Source organism: Rhinatrema bivittatum, chromosome 4 (assembly GCF_901001135.1).
Source record: "Rhinatrema bivittatum chromosome 4, aRhiBiv1.1, whole genome shotgun sequence".
In the NCBI taxonomy this organism is placed as follows: domain Eukaryota; kingdom Metazoa; phylum Chordata; class Amphibia; order Gymnophiona; family Rhinatrematidae; genus Rhinatrema; species Rhinatrema bivittatum.
In genome coordinates this window covers 380,027,636-380,043,519 of record NC_042618.1, presented here as the reverse complement: position 1 = coordinate 380,043,519, position 15,884 = coordinate 380,027,636, and the positions used below count along the sequence as shown (strand labels likewise).

At 43.4% G+C, this 15,884-nt stretch overlaps 1 protein-coding gene across 1 annotated transcript in view; it reads right to left on the bottom strand.

Moving 5' to 3' along the window:
• Window positions 1-3,448: 3,448 nt before the first annotated feature.
• Window positions 3,449-15,884, bottom strand: part of LOC115091074 (coiled-coil domain-containing protein 66-like) — a 75,909-nt gene continuing 63,473 nt past the window's right edge. The window contains exon 4 of the mRNA XM_029600916.1: window positions 3,449-3,995. Within this exon, the coding sequence (XP_029456776.1) occupies window positions 3,903-3,995 (93 nt within the window). The 3' untranslated portion in view covers window positions 3,449-3,902. The remainder of the gene's footprint in view (window positions 3,996-15,884) is intronic.

Below are 15,884 nucleotides of genomic sequence, written 5' to 3'. Positions count from 1 at the left end.
GCCATCCATCTCTGGAAACGTTTACTGAAAGCAAAACATAGAAGAAGCAACAAATGAAGATTATAAGAACGCAAGCGCATGGTGATCACCTTAATTAAGATGTGAGAAAAAGGTAAGAGAGAAAACGGTACCGCAGGATAGATAGACAAATACTGGGTTGTTTTTTTTTAGAAACTTAGGAACTGGGGGTATCACAGAAAGAAGGGGGAAAGGGAAGACGGCTTTTACAGCATAACAAGCAATACAAAATATCTTTAATGTAAGTTTACACAGTGGCTTGCCCAAGTTCCACTGCTGTCGGGGTTAATGCTGTAACAACGAAATGCCAGGGTTATTGCTTATGGCTCTAAAGGCTGTATTAAAGTCATTTGTGATCAGGAATCCTTCCAGGGAATAGGCTCTCATTTGTGGGCTTAAAGTAAGTGTCCAACCATGCAACGGATTGGGGCTTTTTTAAATTGCTCAGGAGTCGGTGAAAGAGGGGGCGGAGGGACCCCTCTTGCAACATTATCTGCTGGAGCATGAATGGCGTTGGTGGCCATAAACACTCCATCTATTTTCACTTCTGTATCTAGGGCATCCTCTGAGTTTGGGGTTTCCTCTAGGGTGATACAGGGACAGCGTTGAGCCACATGCTCAATCAGTTCAGAGTTAAAAATGGGTGAGGACAGAGGGGGACTAGACGTGGGCTTCGGGGCGACTGGGGGTTTGGGACTAGGGAGTGTGGGATCACGGGTAGGGTGAGGAAGTGAGGAGGTTTGGGACAGAAGAAGCGTGGGGTCCAAGGAATCTGCAGGATGTGATAGGATAGAGGCAGGGCTGCACGAACCTGATCCAGCAGGAGGTGCTCTCCTTTCTACCTCAGTAGGTTTATGTCTCTCCTTTGGGGTAATACTCTCTCCAACGGGGACACAGTGTAAAGTCCCTTCTACCTTAACAGTCCCAGACATCGGCATATCAGTAGGTGCCGTGGGACTCAATTGGGGTTCCTTCTCCAGGGGTGCAATTGGGACTAAATATGGATACCCCACTGCAGTAACTGTTTCCTCTAAAGGTGATGGCTTTGTACTCTGCATTAAACACCGTCGAGTATATTGTGGGTCACTTACAACAGTGTATGGGGGAAGTGACTGATTAGACTCAAGCTCCTTTTCTAAATATACTCGAGTCATAACAAACCAGAGGTAAATTAACTTCTCATCTGGCTTGTGCAAAGAGATAACACGTTCTAACGGGCATGTCGGGCTGATCTCTACAGCATCTTTTGTACCTTCTAACTTTCCTGACCAGAACTTAGACATAATAACAATTTACCAATGGGTAAATATAGTAAAATTTGATAGCTCTCCCTTATAAGAAAGAGAGCGTGTTCTTACCTGGACGAATATCTCACCGAGCTGTACGTCCGGTGTGTACCTCCGTTTCAGTTAATGGCGACTGTGGGGCTTCAAGCAACATGACTGAGACAGCCTGCTTAAACAAAAACAAAAAACAGTGTAGCTACCCCAGGCAGCTTACCTTCCGTAGTGGCCCCCCCCCCTTTGAGGGAACCAACCCGAAGGTTTAACAATTATACTCGTGATGAGGTCCCAGCCGAACGATCTATCCGAGTCTTGGGCAACGTCTCTCGAGATGACGTCCCTGAGACATTCCAATCCGAGTGCTCGCAATGTGCGTCTGGACCGCTTATCTGCCCGAGCGTGAGTTCCCGTGAAGATCGTCATCTGGTCTGTTCAGTCAGGGAGATTCAAATCACTGCTGCAGGCAAAAAGCCATCCTCTGCTACCAAAATGTTGATTCGAGTAATGAGACTGCAGGCAGCAGGTAATCTGAAACCAAACTTTTTATTAGAGAGAGACAAAGACAAAGGGGGAGGAACAAAAAAAGAGGAAGTAATTTGTTCCTGGAGTAGCACAGGTTTTTACAGCAATCGTGTTAACACTCAGCTACTCAGCTCCTCCAGCAGTGTGCATAACATTATAAACCCTTCATACTGACCAATCAGAGCATATTTAGGGTATAGTTTTAGATAAGTGCGGTACATATGATTTGAGTATGTATTAGGCCAATCAACTAAAGGGTCTGGGGTGTCGGCTCATTGCTTTCCAGCACGTATTCAGGGTGCTCTTCTTTCTTTGTCTAGAAACTAGTATTCAGGAATACAGCAGAAATGAGGTACCTCAGAAAGTCAGTGCATAATACTACATACAAGGTGATGCGTATGGTGCTCAGCCCGGTCATTCTCCAACACCGAGTAAGGTGATGCTTATGGTGCTCAGCCCAGTCATTCCCCAGCGCCAATAAGGATGCCCTTGCTATGTCAGATGTCACTGTGCCAGTATTGCTCCTGGTACTGTTTATCACCTAAGAAATACATGGTGCTCTGGTTTAGAACAGAGTATGGAGCGCTTATTGTTTACTCAAGGGTATTGATTAAGTGCTTTGGTAGAAGTAACGGTATCGATGGCGGCATTGAAGGCGGCATCGAGGGCATCGATGAAGGCATCGATGGCATGGGTGAAGCACTGATGGCATTGACGGAAGGATCAATGGAATTGATGTGGCATTGATGAAATGGATGGCCATCGATGGCATGGGTAAGATCAACGTGGGCATCGATGGAATGGACATGGGATTTGATTGCATCGACTGATGCATGGATGGAAACGATGCAGGTATTGATGGCATCAATGGAGGCAGACACGACATCAATGGGAGCATAGACAGTATCAAAAAAGTCATTGACGGCATGGATGGGGTATCGAAGGAATCGATAGAGGCTCCGATGGAATTGATGAGGGTATCGATGGCATCGGCGGCGGCCCTGGCAGCAATGGTAACTGTGACGTCCCTATCCCTCTAGCCCCGAAGAACCTGGAGGAGGATTGCAGGAAGGACACTCGCAGATATTGTGGGGCTGACCGAGGATGAAAACATAGGGAGAGAGAAGGCCACAGTTCGGATGGTAAGCTAGGGGAAACCGTTAGTGAGGTGATAGAAACCGACCAAAACACAGGGCATAGTACTCACCGAGCATCGATGAAATGTACGCAAAGGGAGACCCATGTAGGGAAAAATTATTTGTGAAGTAAAACTTCAAGTGTTTCCGTGTGGAAAAGTTGTGAGAAATTTCTCAGAGCTCCTGAAACCGATGCTAACTGCAGTGCGGAAAAAAGAAGACTGAAGGGAGACCCCTGTGGACACAGGGATAATGGCATGCTGGGCATGTTCAGTGCACTCAGTCTACTGTACAGTAGACTGAGTGTACAGCACACTGAGTGCACTGAAAGTCAAAACTTTCTAGAAACTTTGACAGAAAAGTTTTCCGTGACAGGGCTCCGTCCAGTGACGTCATCCACATGTGAGGACTACCATCCTGCTTGTCCTGGGAGAAAGCTGGTTAAATAGTGAAATGGAATACAATAATTATGAAGCTTTTAAACAAAAATGCATTCTTTCACATTTTATTTTAAAAACAAAAATAAAAAGTTTAATTTAAAGTTAAAAAGTCTACAAAACATCCATGTCAGCAAAACAATTGGCATAGTACTACTCAAAACAAACACAGATAATAAAAATGCATTTCAATTTTAAACATAGCAGCAACTCATAATGCATGGGAATCCAACACAAGAAATAAAAGTTTTCAAATCAGGATCCACTTCATGAATTCAAATTACTTACTAGCACAAAATGGAAATTAGAAGACAGTTTAATCATGAGAAAAACCAGTCTTGATTTCAGAGATGTAATCTGCACACACTTTTAAAAAATGATGTACATAATGCTACATCTGGTCTGTGAACAGTTCCAGACTTACCATAGGAACAAGCATAAAGTGCTATAATTTTAATAGTTCAAGGTTGAAGATCAAGTATTTTTTCTTTGCTTTGAAAATGCAATCATCTATTAAGATGGTGAAATAAAATCTCTTCTTGGTTTTCAACATCTGGAATTAATCCCGTCTCTAGTTCTTTCTGCTTCTGGAGGAGTCCCTGAAATAATACTTTAATATTAGTGAGGTATGTTTCTTGATACAAAGATACTTTTTCTAACAGCTTGCTTTCTCTGTGATATTCACAGCTGTAAACAATACCTGTATGGTCCTAGTCTAGAATGTGTACTTTTAGAGGACAATTTTCAAAGCATTATACCTGTGTTAATCAGCTGTCTAAAAAATGCTTTCCCTCAATGCGACTGAAAGCAAGTACAGTGCTCCACAACACACAGACTTCTAGCCACACTGAAAGGAAGAGCTCTTGGGGGCATGTTTAGGTCAGGGAAGTAAACATATGCACATAGATGATATATTCAAATCTCTGAGGATAACTTACAAACTTAATTATGTTGCTGGGTTTATATGCACAAGTGGACGTGCAGAGATTTATCCTATATTTTATAAAAACTGTACAGTAGACTGCTAAACAGTTTTATAAAATACCTTGTAGTTCAGCGCACAAATATTTGCATGTATTGAAAGCACATACTTTTTCTACCTATTTTATAAATATATACGTGTATATTTTATGCATGAAAAATAAAACATGTACATGTAAAACCCAGATTTATATGCAGAGACAGGTATATTTTAAAATATGCATGCGTACTTGAAATCACCAATTTACTGATACCTCTGCCAGTTTACTCAGTCCATCTCCAATTCACAGTCTCTCCTAATACTGTATCCTGAACTCCCCAGTACACCCAGACCTCTCCCCAAAAACAGTAGACAACAGACAAGTAATATCAATCGCATTAGATAATTAGTAGGTGTATTTGTGTGAATAAGCTGCCCTATGTATTCATGTAAATCTCTTATAAAACAGCAATTTTTGCACGTACCTCTTAGCTCCACCCAGGAACGCCCCTAGACTGTCACTTTTTTGTGCAGGTAAATATGTATGCAAAACTGAAAATACTATTACTACTCTTAATATAAGGCTTGGGGGTAACCTTCAAGGACTGGCAGTTACTACCCTTAACAGAATCATGGGGGTAACCTTTGCAGAGTGGCAGTTACTATCATAGGAATCTTGCTGGGCTGAATGGATGGACCGTTTGGTCTTTTTCTGCCGCCATTACTATGGCCTAGATTTTCTAAGCTTCCGCGGCTTCCTGAATCGTGCGGTAACGGGGGAGCGAAGCGGGGGGCGGGCCTGCGAAAGCCGGCAGCGATTGCACCTCTGCGGTGCAATCGCTGCCGGCTTTCGTACCCAATAGCGCCATCAAAAAAAGGTGGTGGTATTGGGCGCGCTAGTGACAGCGAAAAGGGCCCTTACCTTTTCGCCATCAGGGGCAGAGTCTCCTTCCGGAGTGGACTCTGCCCTGATTTAGTGATCGCAGGCGAAAAGAGACTTTTCGTGTGTGATCGCTTTGGAAAATGACCCCCCTATGTTGCTTGCATACTTTCAACGTTTCTAAAATAGCATTATATGCAAATACAGATTATTTACGCAAGTATATGCTATTTTTTCATGCATAACTCCTTTGAAAATGTATTCATTTGTGCACAATTTTCAAGTAAAAATTTACTTACAGCAAAAGCAGGTGCAAGAGATGGCATGCATTCGAAATCCATGGCAAATTTCAAAGCAAAAATATATTTGTACTTGCACTTTTGAGAAATTACTACTTACCTGATAATTTCCTTTTCTTTAGTATAGACAGGTGGATCCAGAACAAGTGGATTATGCACCCTTTCCAGCAAATGGAGATGGAGCAAAGCTGATATCACAGTATATATGTATATATCTCTACAGTGATATCAGCCCGCCAGTATTCTCTGCAAAAGCCAACTGTGGACAGACTAACAAAACTCGATTAATAACAGATAACCATTCCAGCATTCAGTCAACAGGAAACACTGAGCTCAGGCAAAGAATGTATGAACACTAGTCTAGGGACTGGATTAACAAGTACCAGTAACCCCCAGAAACACGCAGCCACACAGGAGGACAATAGCACAACCTGCCGGCAGCCAAGGGCAGGAAGGTGGATCCACCTGTCTATACTAAAGAAAAGGAAATTATCAGGTAAGTAGTCATTTCTCATTTCTTAGCATTTAGACAGGTGGATCCAGAACAAGCGGGCTGTACCAAAGCTACTCCCGAAAAGGACGGGAGATTGCCCGTAGTCCAGTCAAAAAGCAAAATTGCTTACCTTGTAATAGGTGTTATCCCAGGACAGCAGGATGTAGTCCTCACATATGGGTGATGTCACTGACGGAGCCCTAAGGCGGGAAAGCTTTCTGTCAAAGTTTCTAGAAACTTTTGACTGGCCCTGTGAGGGCACTGAGCATGCCCAGCATGCTATGATATTCTCTGCCACAGGTGTCTCTCTTCAGTCTCGTATGTAGCAAAAAACGTTAGCAAAAATAAAATAATAAAGGTATGAGGCCCAACTCCGTGGGGTGGTGGGTGGGTTCTGTGAGGACTACATCCTGCTGTCCTGGGATAACACCTATTACAAGGTAAGCAATTTTGCTTTATCCCAGGACAAGCAGGATGGTAGTCCTCACATATGGGTGATTAGCAAGCTAGAGGCTGAGTCATTTGTAGTGAAGCAAACTTGCTGTCTTGTTGATGGAAATGAGTCAGCCAAAGATCACAGCAGGATGGATGTGGTAGGAGTTGGGTTTAAACTGGAAACAAGTTCTTTAAGACAGATTGTCCATAGTTTGAATCCTGTCTTCCTTGCTTGTCCAAGCAGTAATGAGCTGCAAACGTGTGAAGAGAAGTCCATGTTGCTGCTTTACATATGTCAAGTATTGGCACTGAACGATAGTGCGCTACTGAAGTTGACATTGCTCTTACTGAGTGTGCTTTTACTCGCCCTTGGAGAGGAAGGCCTGCTTGTTCATAGCAAAATTGTATGCAATCTGCTAGCCAGTTGGATAGAGTATGTTTACCCACTGCTTTACCTGGTTTGTTTGGGTCATAGGAAACAAAGAGTTGATTGGATTGCCTGTGGACTGCAGTGCAGTTTAAGTAGAAAGACAGAGCACGCTTGCAATCCAAGGTATGTAAGGCCCTTTCTCCTTGGTGAGAGTGAGGCCTTGGAAAGAAGGTGGGTAGAACTATGGATTGGTTTAAGTGGAAATCCGTGACTATCTTGGGTAGGAATTTTGGATGAGTATGGAGAACCACTCTGTCATGTAAGAACTTAGTGTAAGGTTCATATGTGACAAGTGCTTGTAACTCACTAACCCTTCTAGCTGATGTGATGGCTATGAGGAAGATAGTCTTCCATGTAAGAAATTTTAGATCACTGGAGTCTATGGGTTCAAAAGGAGAACGCATGAGTCTTGATAAAACCAAATTTAGATCCCATTGTGTGACTGGATGTCTAATTGGTGGTTTGAGGTGAGTTAAACCTCTCATAAATCTGCTGACAAGAGGTTGTGTAGAGATAGGTGCATCTGCTACCTGATTATGGTAAGCTGAAATTGCACTTAAATGTACTCTCACAGATGAAAGCTGTAGACCAGATTCTGAAAGATGGTACAAGTAGTCTAGTAAAGAATTTGTAGGGCAAGTGAAAGGATTGATGTTGTTTTGCTTGCACCACAAAGTGAACCTCTTCCATTTGGAAGCATAGTTCTTCCGTGTGGAAGGTTTACGTGAAGCTATAAGCACTTGGGATATATTGGATGAAAGATTGAGTGGTTGTAAGATTAAGCTTTCAACATCCATGCTGTCAGGGATAGGGATTGAAGGTTGGGATGGCGCAACCGACCCTGATCCTGAGTTATGAGAGTGGGAGCTACTCCTAGGCGAATGGGATCCCTGACTGAGAGATCTAGAAGTGTGGGAAACCATACTTGTCGAGGCCAATGTGGGGCTATGAGTATCATGGTTCCCTTGTCCTGTTGTAGCTTCACTAGAGTTTTGATTATGAGCGGTATTGGAGGATACGCATAGAGTAGGCCTGAGTTCCAGGGGCGAGCAAATGCGTCCTTGGCTGGCCTGTTGTTCAGGTTGTATAGGAAACAGTAGTTGTCCACCTTGTGATTCAGATGTGATGCAAAGAGGTCTACTGTTGGTTGTCCCCAACGTTGAAATATCCTGGTCACTACTGAGGGATCCAGTGACCATTCGTGTGGTTGGAATTGACGACTGAGTCTGTCCGCCACTACATTGTGAATGCCTGCCAGATAAGTGGCCTTGAGAAACAGAGTTGTTCAAGGCCCAACCCCATATCTGAGCTGCTTCTTGACAAAGGAGGTACGAGCCTGTCCCTCCTTGTTTGTTTATGTACCACATGGCTACTGTGTTGTCTGTTTGGATCAGAACAGTCTTGTTCATAAGACAGTCCTTGAAGGCATGTAGAGCATAACGTATAGCTTGAAGTTCCAGGAAATTGATTTGAAATGTTGCTTCGAGCTTTGTCCAAGTTCCTTGTGTTTGGAGATTGTCTATGTAAGCTCCCCAACCCAAGGTGGATGCATCTGTAGTTACAGTTATTTGTGGAACTTGTGGTTGAAAGGGTAGGCCCTTGCGCAAATTGTCCTTGTTCACCCACCATAATAGAGAAGAACGTAGTTGGTGGGTTACTTGGATTTGAGTATGTAATGGCTGAATGGCTTGGATCCATTGTGATCTTAAAGTCCATTGTGTTATTCTCATGGCTAGACGTGCCATGGGTGTGACGTGAACTTTAGAGGCCATGTGGCCCAGTAAAGTGAGAAACTGGTGAGCTGTTGCTTGTGTTTGTGATCTGAGCCACCTTGCTAGCAGTGAGATTGTTTCTGCCCTGTCTTCTGGTAGAAAAGCTCTTGCCAGGTTGGTGTTCAATTCTGCTCCTATGAATTGAAGCAGTTGTACTGGTGTGAGATGAGATTTTTGATAATTGATCAGGAATCCCACGGAATGCAATGTTGTAATTGTTTGATTTAGAGAATCGAGAGCTCCTTGTAGAGATTGACTTCTGATGAGCCAGTCGTCTAGGTATGGGAATACATGAGCACCTTGTTTGCGTAGATGTGCTGCTATTACTGCTAGACATTTTGTGAATACTCTGGGTGCAGAGGCGAGTCCAAAAGGAAGGACTCTGTATTGGAAGTGTTGATGACCCACTATGAAGCGCAGGTACTTGCGATGAGGAGGGTATATTGGGATGTGAGTACAAGCATCCTGAAGATCCAGAGAACAAAGCCAATCTCCCTCTTGAAGAAGAGGAAGCATAGTACCTAGAGAAACCATCCTGAATTTTTCTTTCTTTAGAAATTTGTTGAGATTTCTTAGGTCTAGGATGGGGCGTAGGCCTCCTGTTTTCTTTGGAATGAGGAAGTAACGGGAGTAGAATCCTCTTCCCTTCTGAGATTGGGGTACGAACTGTATTGCCCTGATTTTCAGAAGGGTGGATAATTCTGCTTGTAGAGGAATTAGTTGAGATTCCTGTTGTGGGAAGGCTCTCGGTGGAAATTCTGGTGGAATTGATAGGAAATTGAGTTTGTAACCTTGTTTTACTATAGAGAGCACCCATTGGTCTGTTGTTATTGTTTGCCAGTGTGTGTAAAAGTGGGATACTCTTCCACCCACTGGAAGTTGTGTGTGAGGGTTTGAAGGAGTGGCTTGTTCTCTGGGCAGTATCTCAAAACCCAGTCACAGGGCCTGTCTGAGGTGGAGGTTGAGTACGGGGTGCCCTGGGTTGTCTAGTTTGGGCACGTTGCTGTTGAGGCCTAGTGGATCTACCCCTAGATGTTTGGGAGTAGTATCTGCGTGGCCTATAGTAAGGCCTCCTTGTTTCTCTGCGGGGAAGTCTGCGAGGAGGCTGTGTGGAAGGATCCTGAGGCATTTGGGACAGTTGACGTAAAGTCTCTGTGTGATCCTTCAGTTGTTGGACAGCCTCTTGAGCTTTTTCCCCAAATAGGTTGTCTCCCTTGCATGGAAGATCAACAAGTTTTTCTTGGACCTCAGGCCTGAGGTCAGAGGCCTTGAGCCATGCATACCTGCGTGCCGCAATGCCTACAGCTGCAGTCCTGGAGGCAGTGTCGAAACTGTCATAGGCCGCTCTTACTTCATGTTTACCTGCTTCCAGGCCTTTATGTATAATGGCTTGTGCAGGTTCTTGAAGCTGTTCAGGTAAAGATTTTGTAATTTCCTCCATCTGCTTCCATAAATTTCTCTGATACTGTGTCATGTACAGCTGGTATGCAGAGATTCTGGAATTTAGCATTAAAGATTGATAGATCTTTCTTCCCAAAGAATCAAGGAAGCGATGATCCTTGCCAGGTGGGGTGGAGGAATGAGGGCGGATTCTTTTCGACTTTTTCTGGGCAGATTCAACTACCACAGATTGATGTGGTAGTTGTGCCTTTTGGTACCCTGGAGCTGATTGTACCAAGTAAGATGAATCCACCCTTTTGTTTACAGATGACACTGTGGATGGATGCTAAGAGCACCTCGTGTATTGGGATGGCCAAAACATGTTTGGGTGGATCCACAAACTGCAGGACTTCTAAAGTGTGTTGTCGTGAGTCCTGTTCTGTTTCCAATTTAAAAGGAATGGTGTCTGCCATATCTTGGATGAAATTGGAGAAAGATAGGTCTTCAGGTGGGCACTTCTTTCTGGGTTCTGGAGGTGAGGGATCCGACATGAAGTCCTCAGAAGAGGAGTCCGTATCTTGGCTATCCCAGGAATCCTCTTCTTCCTGTCTGTGAGTGTGTTTTGTTGTGGATCTCGGTGGAAAATGTAGTCCTGATGGGCCTGGTAATGGGTCATCAATAGGAGCAGATGGAAAAATATGCTCCTCAGGCTTTTTAGGTAAAGTGTCTATGACATCTTGGTACCTTTGAAGCATCGTTGGAAGGATGGTAGGTCATGAACTTCAGTGTCTTCTATCGGTGTTGGCCTCGATGGAACTGAAGTTGGTCTCGACGTTGACGTCGAGAGTGGCCTTTTCGTTGGCGGCAGCATAGGTATCGACACGGGAGTAGTCGATGGCAATTGTGCATATATCGACGTCGACGTGGTTATTATTCTTGGTGTCGACATCGATTCCTCTAGTGTTCTCGGCGTCACTGTGGACACCGGCATCGGTGGTCCCACTGGCATCGGCAAAGTTGCCGGCATCGATGCTGGGAGCATCGGCATCGACGAGCCCGTCGGAATTAGCTGTTCCCTCAAAGCCTGTGATATCGCTTGTCTGATGATATCAGACAATTCCGGCGTTACAACTGATGGTACCAGAGCAGTTGTAAGAGGTGGCGAAGGCTGAGGCGTTGGATCCGCTGCAGGGCCCTGCAGGGGATCAGGTGTCGAGATCGGAGGAAGAGGCCCAGTCACCGAGGTTTCCTCCGAGCGTGGCCACTTTGCCGTCGACAGATCCTGGGACGTGGATTCAGTCGTCGATGACCTTCGATGTCGATGCCTATGTTTTGACTTTTGCGGGTCAACGGAAGTCGTCGATGCGGACGAGGACGATGAGTGATCCCCTGCCGGTCCCTAGGGTGGATTTTTTAAGCAGCAAGCGCTTTGTCGGTCCGGCCGGAGACGTTTTTGATGAGGTCGAAGGCGATGGTATTAACTGAAGATGGAACAAATGTTCCATTTTTTCCAGTCGAGATTTTCTTGTTTTCGGCGTCATCTCGGCACATTGCGGGCAATTTTTTACGTCATGATTTTCTCCGAGACATATTACGCACTCGAGATGCGGATCGGTAAGAGACATCTTACGGGCGCATACCGGGCATTTTTTAAAACTGGTAGCCATATTGTGATCGACGGCCGTCGAGGCAAAATGGGAATTTGTGAGGAAAAAATTTTCTCCTAAGGAGAATGAAATTGAGACCGAGGTACTCACCAGCCGGTAAGAAAAGACCCCTGAGAGAATTGTGAGAGAGAATATCTGAGAATATATGACTTTTAAGTCACAAAAGTATTGAGAATTTCTCAATGGCTCCTACACCACGATGCGAACTGCAGAGCGGAAAGACGAAGACTGAAGAGAGATACCTGTGGCAGAGAATATCATAGCATGCTGGGCATGCTCAGTGCCCTCACAGGGCCAGTCAAAAGTTTCTAGAAACTTTGACAGAAAACTTTCCCGCCTTAGGGCTCCGTCAGTGACATCACCCATATGTGAGGACTACCATCCTGCTTGTCCTGGGATAACTGCACATACAAAGGTTGTGTTCTCCTGGGCCAACACATCCAGTCAATAATACCTGGAAAAGGCGTGTAAGGAGGACCATGTCTCAGCTCGGCAAATGTCGATGGGAAACAACCTACTAACTTCTGCCCATGACGCTGCCTAAGCCCTAGTGGAATGAGCCCTAACCTGACGAGGCAATGGCTAACTAGCATCCACATATGCGGCTGTGACTACCTCCTTAATCCAGTGAGCTATTGTAGCTTGCAAAGCTGGCTCACTCTGATTACTTCCACCGTGGAGGACAAACAGGCGATCTGTCTTCTGGAAAGTTTAGAAACCTCCAGATACCTCACAATATGTCTCATGACATCCAAGGGTCTCAACAGGCGATATTGCTCCGCATCTCTCTCCCTATCTAGAGATGGCAAGAAAAAGGACTGATTCAAGTGAAAATCTGAGACCACTTTTGGCAAAAAAGAAGGAACAGTATGCAGCTGTATCGCCCCTGGAGTTACTGAAGGAATGGTTCCCCGCAAGACAAGGCCTGCAGCTCGGATACTCTTCACGCAGAACAAATTGCCACTAGAAAAACTGGTTTCAAGGTCAATAATCGCAAGGAAAGTTCATGCATCGGTCGAAAGGTAGGGCCTGCTAAGAAATCCAAAACCAGATTAAGATTCTACAAGGGTACCGGTAACCGCAAGGGAGGATGAAGATGTTTCACTCCTTTCAAGAAACGGGCCATATCTGGATGAGCCGACATGGGTCCACCATTCACCTGACCCCTGAAACAGGCAAGAGCTGCTACCTGTACCTTCAAGGAATTAAAGGCCAATCCTTTATACAGTCCATCCTGCAAAAATTCCAAAATTAGCAGGATCTTATCGAACGAGGAAGAACCTCTTGATCGTCACACCAAGCCTCAAACACTCACCAAACTCGCACATATGCTAAGGAAGTGGAGAACTTCCTCGCCCCCAGCAAGGTGGCAATCACTGGAGTAGAATATCCATGCTTGAGCAACCAAGCCCTCTAAAGGGCCATACCATACAAAATCGAGTAGGATCTTCCTGAGGAACAGGCCAAAGGGGGGAATCTAACAAAAGCCTTCGCAGATCTGCATACCATGGTCTCCTGGGCCAATCTAGTGCCACCAGAAGCACCATTTCCCTGTGTCCCTCAATCTTCCAGATCACTCTGCCCAACATGGGCCATGGGGGGGAAGGCATACAGCAGCTCGCCCTCTGGCCACTCCTGCATGAGGGCAACAATTCCCAAGGACTTGGGATCTCTCCTGCAACTGAAGAAATGAGGAACCTTCACAGTGCAAGAAGTCACAAATAGGTCTAGAGACTGAAGGCCCCAATGATCCATTATCAGCTGAAATGCCTAGTTTGTCAATTCCTATTCTCCTGGTTCCAAATTCTGTCTTCTGAGAAAGTCTGCTCTTACACTGTCTTTTCCTGCAATGTGCGAGGCTCAGATCACCTGAAGATGCGCTTCAACTCATTCCATAAGCTGGGCTATTTCCTGCGATACTTGCTGACTCTTGGTTCCTGATGTAAGCCACTGTCGTTGCATTGTCCAACAGTATTCAGATTGTATCATGTTATGTATTGCCTTTTTAATTTGCAATATTTTTAAATTTGTATTTTAATTTTAGTCTTAGTGGATTATTTATTTCTTATGTTTTGAGTACTTTTTTTTTTCTTTATAAAAATTTTTACTACTTTAATGATAGGTTTTTATGGTTTCTTGTTAAGGAATAAGGATGATCAGTTACATAATCACCCCTGAAGCAGACATTTTGTTGAAACATGGCCATGTCGGGTTTATTGGATCCATTATTGTTCCAATTTCATATTTGATTTTATTGTAAATATGCTTTTATTGATATTACATTTCTAATATTTTATCACATTTAAAAATATTTATTTTATTATCTATTTATCTTTTTGTGTGCCACTCTTGTTGTTTTCATATTTGTGTGGTTCACCTACCTTTCTGGTTTATTTTTTGTTTGTTTTTTTTATTTACTGCTGAAAAGCTACCTGTGTCTATGTGTTAGAAAACATGGGAGGTAATTAGAATAAAGTTCAACTTCAGGAGAAAATTTACCTGAGAGATTATCAGATTGAAGTTTCAATACAGCATAAAGAAACTAACTGAGCCTGAACTAATTATTATAACGAAGCTTCATCAAAGAAAAATTTGCCTGTTGCTGGGTACCAACAATTTTGAAATCATTACAGTTAAAAGAAAAAGGAAAAAAACAACTTCTTGTGACTGTGAAAAGTCTTAACAAAATGGAATATACAAATTGAAAATAATACAATTTGTCCATTTGAAAAACAATATATTATGCTCCCATAGACAAAAAATATTCAAATAGAATGTATATACTGGGATTTGATTTTACATACTCAGGGTAATCATATTGTACAACACCATTAAGCATTCAATATCGCTCTAATGCCACTTTTCTAATCATAGCTCTTAGGTGCTGACCAGATATTTTAGTTTTTCCAGGCCTATAAATTGGTTTATAATACATATACGCGTGCCGCCCTGTAAACCGTTGTGATGGTGCACTACTAAACGACGGTATAGAAAAGATTTTAAATAAATAAATAAATAAATAAAATATCATGCTTAAACATTTAAGTACTTATATTGTGTGGTGTTTTCCATCTTTAACTTCACAAATCATATTCCGATCCCTCACGGAAATTCATTTTCTGATGCCTAATGCAGTGGAGTTTCAGCACTATGGCACCTGCATTGGGGGCTTCACTTCTCTGGGAATGTCTGCAGAAGACACAAGTAAACAGAGTTCTACTTCCACTGAGGTTTTTTCAGAAAGATCATCAAGGAAAAATCTCTTCCAGAGATACCTCCTGAGAAATGAGCTCCCGAAGCAGGTGCTGTGATGTGGAAACACAGCTGTATTGGACATCAGAAAATTAATATCGGGGGGGGGGGGGGAGAGAATAGAAAATGCCATACAATACAACTACTGAGATATTTATTTGTTTTAATGAACAATATGATTGTAATCCAATTTATATGCATGGAAAAACTGAAACTTTATGGTCAACACATAAGAGCTATGACTAAAAAAATGACAGTAGAATGATACTGAATGTTTGATGGAGTTGCACAATATGATTACCCTGAGAATGTTACGCCAAATCCTAGTATGTACATTCTATTTGAATATTTTCTGTCAACAGTAGGATAACATTAATAAAATGGAAATCATCATGAACAAGCTTCACTATAGTTAGAATATGTGCTAACAAGCTGATAATGAAAGTACAGCTACATTATAATAATTAAAACTGCTTCTAATCGACTGTATTTACTATAAATGGAAAACCATAGGAATGAAGCTTCTTCCTTTTTAAAAAAAGCAGACCTTGCTCAAGATTTATTCCCACTAGAGACTCTAATTTATGCATATAAATGCATGCTGGGTGAAACTCTTGTATTTGGAATGCAGAGAAGGCCGGTAACTTTCAAACTGAGGCATGCGTACACATTTGCGCACATAAGTTGGCTCGGCCCAGGTACGCGGCCAATTTATAACATATATGTGCATGTTATAAAATAACCTGGCTATGTGAAACATGTACGCCAAATTTTAAGTGGGCACATACATGTGTGCGCAAATCCCGCTTCTACCGCGCACGTCGGGGGATTTTAAAAGGGGCGTGCACAGACACAACTCCCAGTTTTACCAGTTTGTCTCAAGTTTGCTCAGTTAAGAGATAGGTCCTCCAACCCCTCC